At 42.6% G+C, this 20,673-nt stretch overlaps 1 protein-coding gene across 1 annotated transcript in view; it reads left to right on the forward strand.

The window, feature by feature from the left end:
* Positions 1-7,311, forward strand: part of map2k6 (mitogen-activated protein kinase kinase 6) — a 42,595-nt gene extending 35,284 nt beyond the window's left edge. Inside the window, exon 13 of the mRNA XM_082543277.1 lies at positions 250-7,311. Coding sequence (XP_082399403.1) covers positions 250-327 — 78 coding nt within the window. The 3' untranslated portion in view covers positions 328-7,311. The remainder of the gene's footprint in view (positions 1-249) is intronic.
* Positions 7,312-20,673: the final 13,362 nt, after the last annotated feature.

A 20,673-nucleotide genomic window follows, 5' to 3' on the forward strand; every position in this document is an offset into this window, starting at 1 on the left:
ACCAGATACAATTTGACCAGAAAAGGCAACAAAGGTGTCACTACAAGAGATGACAACAAATGAGTGTAAACCAAGTGTCAAAAACTAAAATCAGATTGAAAACAGCTGCAAAGAAATGCTCTAATGACCATAATTACAATGCAAACTGCAACACAACAACACGACAGCCTCAAAGTTCAAGGAATTGATGCTTTAATTGCTTTTTTCTGATTTGGCTCCCGACTAACTCGGTGTCCGTTTCCTCCTCAGCAACATCTCTTCTTCACTTCCCACGAGGCCAAAGAAACCGACGTGGCTAGCTTTGTGAAAGTCATCTTGGGAGACTGAGTGCACTGGAGGGAGGGGGAGGAATCTGTTAAAAAAGAGGAAACAAAAAAAAAAATCCAAGAAAAAAACACCAATCGCAGCCCCCCCCACCATCCCATTTACCCGCAGGATTCCCTCTCACCCCTCCCTCCAGTGGCAGACAAACGGAGCCCAGAGGAGCCGCTGACGAAGCAGAACGAGGAGTCTGTCCCCGCCCCCCACCTGGCCTCAGCCCCCCCCTCTGTGCATCACCTGGCACGGTGGGAGGAGTTTGGGAGACGGGAGCCTCACACAGAATCTGGAGTAATTTATGATGTGTGTATGCAAAGCCTCCCCGTTTGATTCGATTTGCCCCGCCGCTGCGCTCCTCCTCGAGCGCTGTTGTTAGCGCGCTGACTCTGTGGCCTCCACAAGGGTCGAGTCATAGTTTCTTTTTTGCTGAAAAGCAGAAGCGAGAAGATGTGCAGATTATATAAAAAAAAAGAAGAATGATATAATCTATCTGTGTATAATCTAAATGTTTGCATACTCGAAGCAAGTGTTGCATCAGATTATTAATTGACTGCATGTACAGAATTTCTCTCTGGGTAAAGACGGGCTCATGTGGCCAGTGAGGAACAGTTGGAGAGTCCGATTGTTGACTTCAGGGGCTCCCCCCAGTGGTCACAAAGAGGTACTGCACTTACACTGCTTTCCCCCCTGATTACAGTGGAGGTCAACTACACATTTTGGGCTCTTGGCTGCCTGTGAGCGTGAATGTGTGCGAGCTGGTGCATGACATGTGTGTGTGGGGCATGTTCACAGAGCTGCACGGCTCCAAATCCAAGTAGAAACGCAGTTTTCGTGCTCCACAACATTTTTTTTTATGGATTTTCTGCAGCCTCGCTGCCCCTGTAAGAGCTCAACAGGCAGGGCAACACTCTTACGTTGCTTTAAAAGTACAGGCGACTGTGCATCTGCACATCATGTTCAAATGTGACGCATGTAATAAAGAGCTTTATTTTAAAACTAGTTAGTATGGTAGTCTAGTACAAGCATAGACTGTATATTAAAGATGGAAATGGCCACCATGACGCCACCGTGTCAGCAAGGTTCTGTAATTTGAAAGGCGTCTAAATAAATTGTGAAGTTGTGCTTTTTGATGTGACTGTACCCATGTGGTCGGGGTGCCCCATCAGCAAACTCAGCGATGACTGCTGGTTCAAACACGTCCATTTATTTTTAATGTATTTCTAATTTGACCCCTCAAAAGACCCCAAACAAAAGATGTGAGAACAATGAAAGTTGCGAATAGATCTCAAACTTTTACACTTTACCGTGATATTGTAAAGTAATGTAGCCAAAAGCACCAAAGTCCAATAGATATGAGATTCTGAGGTCCAGCAGCTTTGGCTGGTTTGAAGCCACTGACTGCTCCGTCCCTGATCCTTCCTGCGTGAAGCTGAATCGCAGATCTTTGAGACAAAGGCGGAGCCGAGTCGCAGCCGTGCAGCTTCGTGTCGCTCACACACACTTTAAATGTCGGGGTGTGTGTTTGCGTGTGCGTGTGGGCTGTGTGGGGGAAGATTTTCTCCTTGTTGTCTGTACTGAGCCAATCACAACCCTCTCCACTCACCATGAAAAGAACTGGATACTATTGCTATTATTATTATTATTAATATTAATTATTGTTATTATTTAGATCCAGGTTTTTTCTCCCCCCTTCGACATACTTACTGCAGTTTCTCTTATTTATTATAACTGCTGTTTTCCCTTTGGATACTTGACCGAACCATTTGAGACTCTCCTCACGTGTTTGTGTGAGCTGTGTATGGTTTTTGTTTTTCTTTGTGTTTTTTTTGTCGTGTTCTTCTTGGCTCAAACACGTGAAATGCTTTTAATCTGTAACTTGCAAGCCTTCTGTGTGCCTCTATATAGAAACCGTCTAAGGAAAATGAGATGTTAAGAATGATGCAGGGATCCGCTCCCTCCCTCCTCACACGCTGCATGGCATCATAATCCCACTTTGTGTTCCTTGTTGTACCGTAGCTCATGTTCGTTTTTTTATGTTTTTATGCTTGTGTTCATCTCTCTCGTTGCCTTTGTTCTTGGCCTCTTTCTCGCAGTGATTTCTGTGGAGGCCGAGCTGACGCCTTCTAGATGTCATGTAAGAATTACTCTGATGTCAAAACGGGAAACTTGAAGTGTTTTAAGTGGCAGAGCTGAATTATCACGTGATTTCTTCTAATTTTGACTTCTGGGGCCTTAAACTGTGTCAAAAACTGAACCAAAAACACTTCTAATCTGTTCTGACAAGACTTTTACCCCCGAATCTGCTCGACATTACAGCATCGATAAATCGTCATTATACAACCACAAACCCTAAAACTCGGGGGTCCACCTTCAGTCGATTTAGCTGTTAGAGTTGCAGTCAAACTGGACATCAACATCATTTAAAGCTGTATTAAATTATTAGTTTATACGAATTTGAAAGAACTTTTGGGCCATCCGGGGGTACAGCACCCTGTAAACATATCATTGATATTTATAGTCCTATACACGCATCATATTTGCTTCTATCTATTCATGCTTAAGGTCATCACAACAAAAGGCTTCTTCCCCGGACACTCCTGTCTGCCAACACTCCCTCAGACGTGGTTTGCTGCTAATATCAGAACAGATCCGGTATACACACCTGCAAACAACTCAAACAATCTCAGCTGTAATCAGAGCTAACTGAGAGAAAACAAACTCCAGCTAACAAAGTGGAAGGAGATGATAATGCTCCTAATTCCTCCTTACCACGTCCATTAAGAAGACTTCAGTTTTCCATTCCAGCATTCCTGTCTCCAGGATCATACTGTGCACGCATCCGTCCAGGTCTCAGATATTGAAACACAGTCGTGAGACGTGCAGCAGCAAAACAGACACACACCCCTCCCTGAACCCGATTGAAGCTGACTTAGGACCCAGTTGGACTTGATTTATCATTGTGTAGAGGCTTCAAACACACAGGAAATGTAGTCGGAATAAACAAACCCGTGTGGCACTTGGCCTTTACCCGACTAGCTGTCCTCCCTGAAGTTCAAAAACATGTTAAACTCATAGAAGACGTCTGAATAATGATGAGCTTTGACTGAAAAGTCAGAGGACACGTTTCCTCAATACTAACTCGGCAGATCTTCCTGGGAGGCAGCGCTGGTCCGACTTGCTGCCTGAGCGTGCGGGTACAACACCTTTGATTGTCCGGAAATAAGTCACCACCAACTCCAACACAGCGATCCGGGACGCAGTGAGACCCATGTGGGTGTCTGATCAAGCCGTCTGGTAACCAAGTGAACAGCAGAAAGGTTGGCGCCTATCAACCTTTCGCTATTCAACCAAACTGAAGTCGATGCAGAGCTTAGACAGCTCAGTGAGTGCTGAGGGCTGTAAACTCCTAGATTCATGGTTGGGAAAAATGGTTTTTAGCTTTTATTTTTTGTCAACCAGGACAATTTTACGACTGAGCAACCACATTTACCCAAAAACATCATCTGTGGACCTCTGGGGCTCTATTTTAAAGAAATAATGTTCTCTCTGCTGTTTTGCCAGACTCCAAAACAAAGTCTCCTGCCCTCAGTCGAGTACAGTTCGCTCTGTCATGTTATCAGGGAAGTTTCCTGTTTTGATGCAGAGTAAAAACCTTCCTTTCACCCTATAACCTGCTCCCCGTTGGGCTCCAGTCCCACAACCTTTGGCTTAGATAATTCCTTGAAGTACTGCGAACACGCCCATGCCCGCCTCACAAAGCTGTCTTATTTTTCTTTATGAAGCTCTCACCGTTCTCTATTTTTCATCTATAGTTCTCATTTTCTGACTTCACCAACTGTTTCTCTGTGGTGAAGCTGAATGTGAGGACTGGCAGCAGACAGAAGTCATCGCGGCGAGGACATTTAAGGGCTTCCTCATTAGTGCATCTCTGTAGCGAAGATGGAAATATACTGGAGAGACTTTTAATTGCCCCTAGTGTTTTTAGGCCATGATGAAATTAACAAAATTCAAGTCACACTTTCTGGAAGCAGAGCAAAATTATCCATCACAGGTCGAACCTCGAGATTCTTTTTTTTCCATTAGTGAAAAATGGTTATTAACCTAACTTAGCAAATGTGACCAAAGAGCTGGAGCCAGGCTTAGGAGGCCGGGAAAGGTAGTCGAACTCGTCATGGCACGCGTAGACTCGGAGCAGTGGATTTAGGTTTGTGTGGCGTTCGTAGGTGTTTTAAGTGCCTAACAGTACATATCTGTGGTGTACATTTACATTGAAACACTTGTCTGTCTTCGTGATTGATGCTTAAACACTGTTTTGGTCCTTCAGTTCCTGTCCTGGACCCACTGACACTGCAATTTGCTGTGATGTTTTGCACTGTACCGAGGAGTCATATCACATTGTCACATTTACGAGTGTGTTACTGTAAGGAAGCAGTCATTCAGTCGATGAAGGGTTGCCCTGTGTGTGGTCATTTTCCATCTTTTTTTTTTTTTTTTTTTTGTGAGAGGGAGAGTTTGGAGTTAGAGGTTCTGACTTTTATTTAACTGAAATTGTGATACTGTAAAAATTCTGAAATAATACCAAGCTTTTCTTCAACTGCTCACTTTGTTTTTGCTGCTGTTTGCACTCGTCGGCCATGCTTAGTCTGTACAGCTGTCAACATCAAAGATGAAGGGTGACACTGACCCGACGGAAACCTGTTACAGAGCAAAGGCTTTTATTGTGAAAAACCTTTTTGCAAAAGCCCGCGGATCGCGTTTGGTTATCATGTTACAGGTTAGCGGCCTTGTAGTGATTCTTGCCCACAAATATAGATGGAAACATTTAGTGCCACCATATAAACGACACCAAAACCCTTTAGTCTAAATAAAAATGAGCCATTTTCACACAAGCTCTCAGACTGCAAGGATGCAAACGTAAAGCTGAAGCCTCGGTTTATTTATGACCCTGTTATGTTTTTACACAGGACTGTTTATCATACCTGACCTGTTTCATTTATCTATGAAAGATTTTTAAATGATTCTAATGTCTTTTTGTCTTTGATGCAGACAAAGAGTGAAAATAGCTGTGTGGCCTAACTTTTGGCGTCCAGTATTTGCTTCAAGCCTTACGCAGCAGTAAATCACAGCGCTCGTTCTGTTAGCGCTGATTCACCACAAACATCACAATGTAGTTGTTAAACTCTTTGCTCCACCACGAGGCCAATTCCTCTAAACGACACTCTGTAGGAGAAGCGGTTTAAAAAGATGTGGCAGCATTTTTACCCACAGAACTGTACGGCCGGGGTTATAAATGAGGCCACTCAGTCACCTGAAGGTTAAACACAGTTTACTGTGAGTGTAGAGCTGACTAACTGGTGATTGGCTGTCAGGAGACAGGCGGCTTCCTGTTGTCTGCTCGGTGCGAGGGCAGCCTCGGCCAGTGCCCTGACCTGAGTTCACGTGTGAAAATGGCTTCACTCGGCGTGACTGAACATCTGCCGAGAGCTTGTACAACTTTAAGTGGGTTTAGTGTTAAAATCAGTGGGAAAAATTTAAGTTTATGGTTGCAATTCAGAGGAGATTAAATTAAATATTTTATAGCTGCCACTGTACAATATGAACTCATAAAAGACAGAATTCTGACATTCTGGATTGCACGCCGCTTTCCAAACATGTCCACACAATGTGCACATGGTAAATTGCATTTTTTTTTAGTAGTTTCACAAATTTTTTCCACAAAATAATTGAAAAAAATTCTTTAGATTTGTGTTGAAGAACGAATTTTAATTTTGTAGTTTTGCTTGTTCTGCCAAAACACAAGAATATATAATGTATGCAGCTAAGTAATGGGACACGTGCTACTGACATACAGAAAGAAGCGGGAGAGTCACTTTATGTGGTTGCATCAAGTTCTTCATAACTTAAAGCTACTTTAGTTTCTCTTACACTGAAAATAAACATTTTATTAAATTATATATTTGGGTTTCCACAAAGGACAGTTGTATAGACAGCACACACACACACACACACACACACACACACACACACACACTAATGAGAAACGCAGCAGGTTTTGTCTGAGACCCTTCTAACTCCACACAACTCTTTGTTTCCTCTGCTCAGCGCTGACATTTCTGGTCCACAGTTGATTCATGTTCACTTTTCAATAGGCTGTAATGAGAAAAGAGTCGAGTTTAATCACACGTCACATGGGATTTTCCTCTGTGTGTGTGTGTGTGTGTGTGTGTGTGTGCGTGCACATTTGTCTGTCCCATCGTTGTGCTGGCCAGAGAGCTCTGCTATCTTTACTCTGCTCTTCCTCTTTGGGAAGATGCTGCCAGATAAAACAGTCATCATGCTTCTCCTCCTTCGTCAGAGCTGCACCCAGAGAACGGTTTTCCTTTTTGTTTAAGTGCTCCTTTATACATGCCTGCCCACACGTGGGAATTCCCATCCATGAGTCTAATTGTGGCCCGCTCTCACCTGCTGAGTAAAGCTTTGTCGCTGTGCATCAGCAAGGGTAGGATGTCCGAGTGGAAACTGTCCTTAGTGAGCAATCTGTTTTCACATCCCTCCACAATTCACCCTCTTAACCTCCAAGTTCATCCGTGCAGCGTCCAACAGCAGGCATCCGTTAAATCCAGTAGACGATTGTTCTTTACTGGAACGCCACACACTTATTTATTTCGTCTTTTTTTGATTTTGAATGTCAGACAGAGAATCAGGAAATTTTGCTCACCTTCTTCCTCGTCCTCCAAATGCGTCAGCAGATGAATGAAATGCATCAAAAAAGCCTGCTTTGTGTGGGAGGCTCCTCCGGGCCTTTGGACGTGCGTTTGGCCGGATTATATCGAGTGTAAATCTGTCGTCTGTGAACCGTGCTGAGCCGTCTGTCGAAAACTACAACGAGACTTGTGAACCGTGGCGCTTTCTGTTTCTCAGTCGCAGGTGGTAAACTGCTGGTACACACAGCTGTATGTGATGTTTGCGGTGTTGTTTTCCTTTATTCGGGGAGGGGGGGGTGGGAGGTTGCAAAATAATCCAGAGATGCTACTGTATGTGGAAGAGAGCCTTTTTTGTTGCTGTCGGGTGGGTTCGGGGGGTCGGGACGCTGTGCCCCATGGGAAGTGAAGTTCTCAGTATATTTACACGTCTTTTAAGCCTCTGCTAAAGACTGATGACTGTTCATTTAGAGCTCAATGAATTTCTATAAATATTTTAAATTGCTCAAACTGATTGTGTGCAATTGTAATGATGGAAATTCAATAAAAAGGTATTTTTACACAATAAGCTCCGTTTGCTCTGTTGTTACAATTAGTTCTAGAAGGTGAAAGGTCATGGAGGCAGAGATGGCAGACAGTTTTCAATGGGACCGTTTGGTTTAACACAAATGCTACAACTGCATTTATTATACAGAACACTTGGTTAACTTTAAAATTAGGCTAAAACACTAAAATGCTCGTATTCATTTTGCATGGCTTTGCAGACAACGGCATCTTTCATTTAAATTACAGTTGACCGGAGCAACCTGCTAGCAGGTAAGGAAACTGCAAGGAAGAGGTTTTCGGAGCTGCACCTCTTTGCAACCAGTTTCACCTACAGCAGCTGCCAGCAACCACTCACCAACTAGACGTGGATACACACTTCTCGCAGGTAACTGCCCGCCACGTGCTCAGTGACCTGTTTCTCTATAACGCTGTGTGCAGTGATTGCACCAGTATGATTAATGCATGCAGCTTGATAACCAAGCTTGCTAATATTAGCTGCTAACTTTAGCCCTTCCAAGAATGCCCAAGAAAGAGGAAACTCCTCAAAGCAGCCGCAAAAGTTACTGGAAAGGTTTTACATCTTGTCTGGAGGAAAACCACTGAGGCAAAGGATGTCCGCTGTCACCACGACTCAACTTCAGATAAATGGAAGGCAATGGATAGATTGCGACGGAAAGCCGCTTAGTAATAACTCTGCTTCCAAGAAGTACTTCTTGCTACTTTATAAAGAATCTAGCATGATTGTAACCATAGAACATTTTCTGTTACAAACATGCAACATGGAAAGAAGCAGGACAAAAGTCTGACATCTTATAAAGAAATGGATCTGAGCCCAGACCCCCCCGATTAAGTTCTCTCAGGTTCAGGTGAAGCACCTATGCTCAAAAAAAATGAAAGGAAGACTTTGATCAGAGTAAATGGCCTGTATTTGTATAGCGCTTTTCTAGTTCGTAAGGACCCCAAAGCGCTTTACACAACCAGTCATCCACCCATTCACACAATGGTGATGGCAGCTACATTGTTGCCACAGCCACCCTGGGGTGCACTGACAGAGGCGAGGCTGCCGGACACTGGCGCCACCGGGCCCTCTGACCACCACCAGTAGGTGGCAATGACCGAGACTGTCCAAGCCGGGGCTCAAACCGGCAACCTTCCGATTACAAGACGAACTCCCAACTCTTGAGCCACGATCGCCCCGATAGCATCAAGCTGGATATTGAGCTGGTCAGTTAAGTAGCAGAGGGGATTGTTTACCAGTTTCGGATGCTTTGGTGTCAATGAAATTAACATGTGCACTAGAGGGGCAACGATGAGACAACCACCAAAATAGGAATGATTCCTGCCCTGTCTTTTCTGACTGTTTTTTTTTTGTTTTGTTTGTTTTTTAAACTAGTTTTGCGTTTGGTTAGTATCGGTGTTACTACTGGTAGCATGAGGTGATACCTAGACCTTACAGAGGTTGCACAGATCTCTCCAACTCATCCAGGATGGCACATCAATACTTGCCATTGCCAGAAGGTTTGCTGTGTCTTTTAGCACAGTCTCAAGGATGAACAAGGTGAGCAGTGCCAGAGCTACAAAATGACCTCCAGCAGGACACCGGTATGAACGTGTCTGACCAAATGATCAGAAACAGATGTCTGTGAAGGTTCTCAGTCATCCAGGTCATCGTAGTCAAAGGAGCTTGCAAAGAAAAGCGTCTGGACTTTTTTAAGTTGCTAAGTCCCTCTGTGGGGGGTCACTCCCACTAGGTTTATATCTGGGACTCTCCACCATTTGACCTTAGAACTGAAGAAGCTTCTCGGATGAGAGGTGAAACGTCTTCAAGCAACTTAAAGAAGTCCAGACGCTTTTCTTTGCAAGCTCCTTTGACGATCAGAAACAGACTTCATGAGGGTGGCCTCAGGTCCGATCATCCACTAGTACTCATCCTCAGGGCTCTGTGCTCCTGACCAGCACCATGGAGACATGAGTGTACACATTAGTTTTGACCCTCTCACTGAGCTAACTCAGCCAGTCCCTCAGCATTTTTGTGCTCTCTGCTCATGATGAGTTCTTCATGTTAAATCACTTTTTGCTTTTTAAAGAACTTATTTTAACTCAACAACAAACAAAAAAGGAACTTCAAGGGCAAAATTGCGTTATACTGCTTCACTTCGATATGTAGTCTGCAAGTAGGGCCGACGTGGGCCGCGAGTTTGAGACCCCTGGCGTAAACCGAACAGGAGCAGGGTGGAGAGAGACAGCCAGAGAATGTTTTTTGTCCTGCCTCTGGCCACGCTTCTGCTAAATGGAGTTTAGTATTTAGTTTGATTAGTTTAGGGATCAAGTGATCATTCCTCTTAGATTGAACCAAATTGTGAAGTTGGAGAGTTGTCGTTAGACTCATTTTTTGAACCCATTTGTTACACACTTTTGAAAAGGGTGAAAGAAAAGTTGTTTTTTGTTTGAAGACAGTTTGAAGCTCGTCAGCGATGGCAGGAATTCTGCGAATAGTGAAGTATCTGATTTTAAGGGGGCTTCCACAATAAATGTGTACTTTGATTTTCTAATCTACTATAGGTCTGTAAACTGATTTAAATTTGTCTGCGGACGTCTTCAGGATGGTCTTCTTGTTCAGCTTTACAACACTTTCAGTTACACATGGAGCTCCTCTAATATATATAAAAGCAATGACCCTTCGACGGGAATTGAATTTTGAAGAAGACGACAAAGTCGTATTGAGCCAAATCTGCTGAGTAGCGTGGCTGATGAGAGATATTTAAAACCACAAGATGCTCTGACATGTAAAATCAAGAAAAATTTCCTATGCTGCTCTATTTCTAGATCACAAATTAAATTGAAGCGCATTAGTGGCACTGACCACGTTAACTCCACTGGACAAGAGGTCATATTCGCTTGAGTTGTATCCTTCTATTGATGCAGCATTCAGATGATGCTCAGGCGGATCTGATCTACTCATCAGCGGTGTATTAGTATCGCATTGAGATATAGTTGAAAACATGGCAACTAAGTTTAAGTGTTAGTTTGTTATTTGGAGCAAATGGGGTTTATGAGCATCTGATCATTGCTAAGCTGAAGGTTTCTATAGGGACAATGCTTGGACTAAGATAAGATAAGATAAGATAACCTTTATTAGTCCCACACGTGGGAAATTTGTTTTGTCACAGCAGGAAGTGGACAGTGCAAAAGTTATGAGGCAAAAATTAGAATACAATAAGAATAAATACAGTACACAGCTGTACAGAATAGAATAAAATAAAATACTATATACAGTAGAATAAAATAAATATACAATAAGATAAAAATAGAATACAAATACAAATACTATATACAACTGAGTAAAAATACAACGATGACAGAAAGGATTATTGCACTTAGTATTATTGCATATGTATGGATGTGTGTGCTTGATCAGTTAAAGTCTTTATTATGGAGTCTGACAGCAGTGGGGAGGAAAGACTGCTAAAGGCTTTATCGGATCAGCTAAATCAAATGCATGACCAGAGTGTCAGTACGTCGAGCTTTATTCACTGAGAAATAGAAAAAAGAACTTCATTGGGGATTACGGACGAAAAGTTCTGCCAAAAGAAGGCAGGAATCAAGGACAAAAGCTCGAGGTTCTCAGAGACCACCGACATACCAGTTCATAATGGAAAAAATGTCCTATTTACTCATAAATTCTAGTTTGAGTTTAGTGACCACAATAAAAATGGAGATGCAACAGTGGAACAAGCCCACATTGAAACACGGTGGTATCTTCTATCTCGATTTGGACATCTGGACTGGAATTACGGACATTTCCTTTTTACGATTCCTCATAAATGTGATCTGATCTTTGTCTAACCCTGAATTACAGACAGACACTCTCTCAATAAATTACATACAAACAGTTATACTTTGCGTATCTTTACTGAACACAGTGAGAAATGATTCGCTGTCCAGCCTGAGCTACAAATTCTTCAAAAGCGTCTTAGAGTCAGATGTTACAAAATGAAACTCAAATTAATTCACCGGTTCAAAACAACAGTCACCTCTAGTATACTTTTGTAAAGTAAAGACCCTACAATAAGGGAGAGAAAATCCCAATATCAGATAACGGCCTATGAGCAAACACTTGGTGACAGCAGGAAGGAAAAACTCTTTTCACAGGAAGAAACCTGATCCAGCCCTAACTACATGCTTTTAAACAACTGAAGGCTCTGCCTCCCATTCTACTTTTAAATACTCTACAAGTAAGCCTGCAGTCTGAGAGCAAGGTGCTCTAATGGGGTGATACGGCACTATGAGGTGATGGATGAGATGTGTGAGCTACTGAAGTGTCCCTCCCATAACTAAAGTCGTACAAAGTTACTAACAAACTGCTTATTTCCAGAACTGGATGAAAAACTTGATCTCAACAGCTTTCAAAAGATCTTTAGAAGATTCGTTAGAGATGCATCAAAATCTCTAAGAGGCATTTTTTTCAAAATAAGACAAACTCTCTACAAATAATGTTGTTTTGTCATAAAGATCACACTGAGATCAAAACATGTAATCTAGAAAAAGATAAAAATAAATAAATAAATAAAAAAACACCTCTAGAAGTCTTACCATAGCTTTCATGTGTACACTCTTAAACAGTGAATAGGACTGATGTTAATGGAAGGACACCACAAAGGAAACCAGCTGTTTAGCACACCAACATGGAAACCTCATTCATTAACCTCACACAAACCTTCCATTCCTGTGAAGCACGGTGGAGTGAACATCAAGGTTTAGGCCCACATCAGCACCTAAAAGCAATATGTTTACTTGGGAACTATTGGGAACTAATATATTAAAAAAGGTGATAAAAGTCGTCAAGGACCTGATGTTAAACAAGCAGTTTATGGTCACACTTTTAATAATTGCAAACAGTGGGATCTGGCACTGCCTCGATCCGTGGAGCACGTCCCAGTTTTTGCAACCAACAGATTTGGAAGTAAAAGTGTGTGAAGAACAATTCAGTACTTGAAAATCCCTTAATCCAGGTGCTGTTGTGGAACCTGAAGTGAGCTGTTCAATCATCCGAGAAATGTTGATGAACGGAAGCAGTTTTGTTGGAGGAACATTCAGATCCGTAGCACTGGGTAACACCGCATAACCAGCAATCTGTGTAGGGTTAATGTTTTGCTTTAGCCACATGTTGAATAGGCACAATTTACACTCAACAAAAATATAAATGCAACACCTTTGTTACTGCTCCCATTCCCCATGGGATGGACGTAGAGACCTAAAATTCATTCCAGATACACAATATAACCATCCCTCCCAAACAGTGGTCACAAATCAGTCCAAATGTGTGGTAGTGGGCACATCTGCTATATTGAGATAATCCATCCCACCTCACAGGTGTGCCACATCAGGATGCTGATCTGACATCATGAGTAGTGCACAGGTGTACCTCAGACTGCCCACAACAAAAGGCCACCCTGGAATGTGCAGTTTTGTCTCACAGCAAAATGCCACAGATGCCACAAGCAATGAGGGAGCGTGCAATTGGCATGCTGACAGCAGGAATGTCAACCAGATCTGTCGCCCGTGCATTGAATGTTCATTTCTCAACCATAAGCCGTCTCCACAGGCGTTTCAGAGAATATGGCAGCACATCCAACCGGTCTCACAACCGCAGACCTCGTGTAACCACACCAGCCCAGGACCTCCACATCCAGCAGGTTCACCTCCAAGATCGTCTGAGACCAGCCACCCAGACAGCTGCTGGAACAATTGGTTTGCACAACCAAACAATTTCTGCACAAACTGTCAGAAACCGTCTCAGGGACGCTCAACTGCATGCCCGTCGTCCTCATCGGGGTCTTGACCTGACTCCAGCTCGTCGCCGTAACAGACTTGTGTGGGCAAATGCTCACATTCGATGGCGTCTGGCACGTTGGAGAGGTGTGCGCTTCACGGATGAATCATGGTTCACATTGTTCAGGGCAGATGGCAGCTGACAATGTCCCAGTTCTTGCATGGCCAGCATACTCACCGGACATGTCACCCATTGAGCATGTTCGGGATGTGCTTGACCGGCGTATACGACAGCGTGTACCAGTTCCCACGAATATCCAACAACCTCGCACAGCCATTGAAGTGGAGTGGACCAACATTCCACAGGCCACAATTGACAATCTGATAGACTCCATGCGACGATGTGTTGCACTGCATGAGGCAAATGGTGGTCACACCAGATACTGACCGGTTCTGGGTCCCCAGACCCCCAATAGCGCAAAAAACTGCACATTCCAGGGTGGCCTTTTGTTGTGGGCAGTCTGAGGTACACCTGTGCACTACTCATGATGTCAGATCAGCATCCTGATGTGGCACACCTGTGAGGTGGGATGGATTATCTCAATATGGCAGATGTGCCCACTACCACACATTTGGACTGATTTGTGACCACTGTTTGGGAGGGATGGTTATATTGTGTATCTGGAATGAATTTTAGGTCTCTACGTCCATCCCATGGGGAATGGGAGCAGTAACAAAGGTGTTGCGTTTATATTTTTGTTGAGTGTAAGAAACAAGATGTTCGAGAGGCGATCCATCCACAGGAGACCGTCCTTTGTTTATTGATTTAATAGCTCACCAGAAATCTTCTAAAGTACTAGAAACACAAGTGAGAAGCGGACTCGGAGGTGAAATGAAAAGCACAGAGTTGTTGCTGTTAAACAGTTTCAAATTTTAATTCCTTTTTTCAGTCTTGATTAGAGAGGTTTACACAGAACTGAACATCTACCATAAAACATGTTGGGTTAGGGGTGTGTTCAGATTTGTTAGCCAAAAGCTCAAAAAATGAGATGTTACAATTTAAGTTTCAATCATTTTGTCAAACATAAGGCCAGAATGGGCCTGACGCAAACTCTAATCCAGCCCCTGGACAACTTTTTCACACTGATACAGATCTCTCCCACAGCCACTCATACTACAGCAAATTATTTCTGCTATTTTTACATTTATTTCTGACAATTTAAGCCCAAGACTCAAACTGACAGATTGCTTTCTGCATTACATACATGTAGAAAAATTACAACATACTGTCTAAATTTTTAAACTTTCATCACTGTGCAGCTGAACTACTTAACATTAATAAAATGGGGATTTTGAGTGGGCTTTCCAGCTTCCATCAAAGATCATGTTTGTCTGTAAATGTGATAAACAGTAAAAAAAAGTAAAAAACAAAACATATTTTCTAAGGTATAAATGAAGAAGTAATTGGTCATTCGTATTACTTCTCAAATCTATTTTTAAAAGACTAAACATCACAGCAGACTTGCTTTCTTATCTTTCTTTCCTTTGATTGGGCTCCTGGCATGCGACCGATGTGTTTGTATAGTAAAAAGTCACGTAGTGCAGCAGCTCCAAAGCGCTGCGCTTCAGTCAGGGCTGGGAACTGGACCTGTTGAACTTCCCCGCGTGTACAGTGTGAGGATATGCTGTGCAACAAAAACAATAATAATAAAAAATAAAAACACAGAATCTCCTGAATACCCTGAAAAACATGGAGCTGGATGAGCGCGTGAGGGGCTATGAAAGGAAAACAAAGAAGCTAAACAGAGTGCTGAGAGATGGCTGGACGAAGAGCGAGGAGGCCCACGACAATGTGAACCACCTGCTCCTGCATACTGCCTGTTTTGACGCACATCCCCCCCCCCCCACGCCCACTCATCCACTTTAATGTTGGGAAGACGAGTGTATTTTAAGCTTCATTCTGCACCACACAACATCTTCCTTCCTGCCATCTCTTTGCCCCTGGGGACCAAAGTTCAGCCTACAGTTTGGAACCCCCCCATCCTGCATTCGTAGAAACGAAAATAAAGCCTCAAACATGCACCAATTTTATGTTTATTGTTCAGTAAACTTCACCACATTGTTTTTTTTATTTTCATCAACAGTTTTTTTCTTTGTTTAGTTTTTAATTCCCCATTAATGAGTTTTATCCGTGAATCACTCACGTCATCTGAGCTTCCTCTTTGCCTCAGAGTGTGTTTACTGTGTCACTGTTACACAACACTTTGATTTATGTATTACAGAGGTATTCAGATTTATTGTTCATTCACACAGCAGGTGGAAGGTTTTGTGTTTGCAACCACAAAACGCCCACTGAATGGACTGATCTTTGGATGGATGTGCAGGTGCTTAAATAAGAATTTGCATGCGGTGTGTTACTGAGTTACGTTCATACGGTGGATTAAAGGTTTTTTGTTTGGCAGCTGACTCACACATGCTTTTAACATGGTTGGAAACATTTTGGATGTAAACAAAATTGAAATCCCAACATAAGAAAATATTTCCTGAAGCCTCCCGAGCACTGAGGATGATTCACAATCTCATCATCGCTAATTTAAAACATAAAAAACAAAACTTCAAAAAGTCAAAGCATTCATTAGAAATATGGCAGCAGTTGTCTATAAATAATTGCAAATTACAAATAATTACATGTATATTAAATGAACTTTAATGTGTTAGTGAACAGCTTCTGGTTTTCATTGTTTAATAGCAAATTAATGCACATAACTTACAGACATTAGTTTGGTACTCTTAAAATTTTTAAATGATATTTAATGTCAACCATGTAAATGTAAAGATTTAAAGTATCTGTATAACAGCAAAACTTTGGCACAATTGGGTCATCCAGTAGGACACTGATCCCAAACACTGCAGCAAATCTGCGACAGAAAGGCTGAAAAAGAAAACCTCAATGTGACGCAGTCAAAGCGCAGACACCAACCCAGCTGAAATGTGTTGACGGGACCTTAGGAGATGCTGTGCATGAAAGCAGGACAGCGAAATTCAATGATCATGAAAATCATGCTTATGCTCACACCAAAGGGAACCCAACATGTTCATAACTGGCTCAAACTGAAGTTTCAGCCTTCAAAATAAATAATAAAACAAAAAATAATCTTTGGTCTCCTATGAGAAACAACAACTAACAAATTCGGAGCCTGTGATTAAAGACAGCTCCACCTACTGGCAGGTCTGTACGAGCAAGGAAGTCACATGTTTGACAGCAAGAAGGTTGGAAGAATCATTTACAAGGTAAAAGACAATAACAAAATATTCAGGAAGTTCAATTCCAGAAGATGATTGCTCATAGGTGTGACTGTAAGTGTGAGCTGTTGTCTGTGAGCCAGACTGGCGACCAGTCCTGGGCAGTGTTGGTCAAGTTACTTGAAAAAAGTAATCAGTAACTAATTATTCGCTTACGTCAGTGTCATGAAACACTCTCGCGAAAAAATCACGGTTTTAGTAACGCAGTAACACAGCGTGGTTACGGGAAAGTAACAGTTTACGAGTAAAACAGCCGCCTCAGCTGTTAATTTGATTAACGATCAGTGTGGGATGTGTCACTTTCCTGCTGCCATGACTTCCTTTTTCAATTCTTGCAATAAAGACCTCTCAGCTCTCCTCTCTTTTGTGTCTTTTCTGGCAGTTCATGGTCATATACACTAGGGATAGGCCAGCAGGGGCCTTCCAATGAAATGTTTGTGTTCCAGATTTTTCCCTAATACCTTACAGTTCCGTTGTATGTTGCAGTGCAATTAAAGCTTATCCAAAGAAATACGACCAAAATAATAATAAGTAAATGAAACCACCCACTATCATTGTTTTTGTGTGCTCGTTTTACCAAATGAGCATTAAATAGGGCCCTCTAGCTCTGTTAGCTATCATATGGAATCTTAAATGAAACCTCAAATGACATGAAATACTATATAACCAAAAAATGTTCAGCGGAGATGGAAAAAACTGGCCCCTGGATGAACCTAATTGCTGACCCCGGATGCACAGCGTTCGTGCTGCAGGATCTGAGCCACCAATTATACGTAGAGCCCAGCAGGAGATTCCTCGCCGCACGCCTGCCATCCTGCTGCTGTTGCTGCTGCGTGCACTGGTTTGAATTTCTGAATATAAGCGACTGGCTTCCCATACCGACAGCTGATGATGTCATGGAAACTCTTCTGAGCAGCGCACTTAAAAAACTGGAGAATGATTTATAATGAAATGCAGCCCCTGGGACTTTTTTTCAGGGAGGTTTGGGTTCGGCGCTGGACTCTGAGGGGGGAAAGGTTTTTTAATGTTCATTAAATTTATGCTTTTAGGTAACGAAAAGCAGCTTTTACATCCTGCCATGTCCAGCCTGCAGACATGTGTGGCCTTAAAGGAGCCCCCACAGCTTCTAACTGTAGATGTAGCTCATCAAAGACTCACTCAGCTCTCTCTTTCCGCTCTGAAATGAGCTTAAATGCAGTTTTGGGAATATTTTCAGTCTTCTCAAGGTGAGAAAAGATGTTACATGAACAAAAAAGCTCTCCTCAAAAATCCCAGATCCTTAATCTCCTCAGGCTGCTAATAGACCAGGCATGCCAAAAAACTCTTTGTGAGGAGAAGAGCTGACACAAAGGAGGGGAAGAACTGGACTTATTTGGAAGGAGGATGAGGGCCGGCCCTGGAGGTGGTGGTGAAGTTGGAGGTGGTGCAGAGGGGGAGTGCGGCCCATGCACCTGCATTAGTGTAGCTTCTTGGGAAAGAAAACAGGATCTGGAAGTCAAACAACATCCTCCAACCCCCCACCTCTTCCTTTCCTTCTCCTCACTGTATCCCAGAAATGTTTATGCGGGTTTTCCTGCTCCTCAGTGTAGACAGAGAAAGAGATGAATCAGTCGGAGTTAGACTTGTGTAAGGGTGGGATGGGTAAGGGGGAACTTCCATCTGCCCCTGACATGTTCATTCATCTTTTTTATTCAAATAGTCCCTCTGGGAACAAGCGCCTGTCTGATCCTGATGTGGGGAATGAAAACACAATAACACATCATCACTCTGCTCTAATCTTAAAATACGACTGCTGACTGTGACGCAACTTCTTTCATAGTAAAACTGATCCCTGCTCTGGGAAAAAAAAAATTCCAACAACCAAATACTGTAACACTTGTGAATCACATCCAGCCGTGCACACGCTTCCTGGTGCAGGTATTACTTCCTTGATGTATTTTTTTTGGAGTACAGGGATGGGAGGTAAAAGAAGAAAAACAGTGACTAAGGAGATTTTGAAAATGCACTAAACAAAGCAAAAACGAGGAAACCTGCTGCAGTGATACGTGCCTAAAGTCAGTCCATGCTTTCCTCACTTAGCCCGTAATTCAAGATAGCAGTCAAACAGTGAAAAACAGGAAAATGGAATTGGACGCGCTGCTACAAAAAACTACTACAAAGAAAACAACAAAACACAGTAAACATTCTTTTACGTGTCTTATTTTACGCGTTCCATATAAATCTCCTCAATAATATTAAATCCTTGCAATCGTAGACTTAGTACCTGTAAAGATTCCCCATTATTGGAAGCTGGATTTGAAAGCTTTGAACTGCTACATCACAGCATGTGTGGAAATATACAAAAACATTTATTACTGTAAAAACAGAACAATCATGTAATGTCATTATACATTATACACCAAAAATATCCATTGTAACATTTTTAAATGATTAATTTAGAATTAGGCAGTTTACATTTCAATTCAATTCAGTTTTATTTATACAGCGCCAAATCACAACAACAGTGGCCTCAAGGTGCTTTATATTGTAAGGTAGACCCTACAATAATACAAACAAAAAAGAGAGAAACCCAACAATCATATGGCCCCTTATGAACAAGCACTTTGGCGACAGTGGGAAGAAAAAACTCTCTTTTAACAGGAAGAAACCTCCGACAGAACCAGGCTCAGGGAGGGGCGGGGCCATCTGCTGTGATTGGTTGGGGTGAGAGAAGGAAGACAGGATAAAGACATGCTGTGGAAGAGAGACAGAGGTTAATAACAGATATGATTCAATGCAGAGAGGTCTGTTAATACATAGTGAGTGAGAAAGGTGACTGAAGAAGAAATATTCAGTGCATCATGGGAATCCCCCGGCAGCCTACGTCTATTGCAGCATAACTAAGGGAGGATTCAGGGTCACCTGGTCCAGCCCTAACTATATGCTTTAGCAAAAAGGAAAGTTTTAAGCCTAATCTTAAAAGTAGAGATAGTGTCTGTCTCCTGAATCCAAACTGGAAGCTGGTTTCACAGAAGAGGGGCCTGAAAACTGAAGGCTCTGCCTCCCATTCTACTTTTAAATACTCTAGGAACAACAAGTAGGCCTGCAGAGCGAGAGCGAAGTGCTCTAATAGGGTGATATGGTACTACACGGTCATTAAGATAAGATGGGGCCTGATTATTCAGTCCACAAGTCTCTCCCAGCCGGAATTTGCGTGGAACTGTCCATAATCTGAGCCACTTTTTAATTTCCTTTAGATTGACTGAGCTGACCCAGCCACGTGGAGCCATAAACCAGGGTAAACATAATGCCAATACCAAGCCTGGATAAATGGGTAGGGTTGCATCAGGAAGGGCATCTGGTGTAAAATCATTGCAAAATCATTCATGGAGATGAGTTTTCCATACCAGATCAGTCACTTTACCTTACTTCACCTCCGGTTGTTGTTAACCAAGTTGGTCAACGGAGCACTGGTGGAAATGGTGCTACTGTTGGCTGAAGATAAAGGAAGAAGAAAGAAGGAAAGAAGAGCAGGAGTTTGGTGGTGAGAGGAAGGCCTTTAGATGTAAAGTGAGAGAGCTGACTGATATAATCGAGGGAAAGGAAGGAATCAAGATTTATTGTCTGTGTGCTTCCATGGTGCAGAAAGGAAAGAAGAGGAATCAAAGTCAGTAGAAGCAAGAAATACATGTGTGTGAATGAGAAGGAGACAGGTGTAACAGAGGCAGAGAAGGTAGATGAGTTGAAATACCTGGTGTCAAACATCAATGCAACAGACAGGCAGGAGTGACAGAAGAGAGAAGAACGAGCTGAAGATGAGCACATCAGCTCAGGGTGAATGTTTTGGAGACAAAGTTAGAGGCAAGGCTGAGCTGGTTTGGACGTGTGCAGAGGAGAGATAGTTGATATATTGCAAAGGATGGAGTTTCCAGGCAGGAGGAAACGAGGAATACCACAGAGAAGATTTATGGATATAGTGCCGTGATGTGGTGCTCCAACATGCTTGGAAATATCATCAAATTGCTCCTGGCTGTTACAGTAGCTTATTGTTTTT

The sequence above is a fragment of the Aulonocara stuartgranti genome (assembly GCF_965226115.1).
Source record: "Aulonocara stuartgranti genome assembly, chromosome: 8".
Taxonomy (NCBI): Eukaryota; Metazoa; Chordata; class Actinopteri; order Cichliformes; family Cichlidae; genus Aulonocara; species Aulonocara stuartgranti.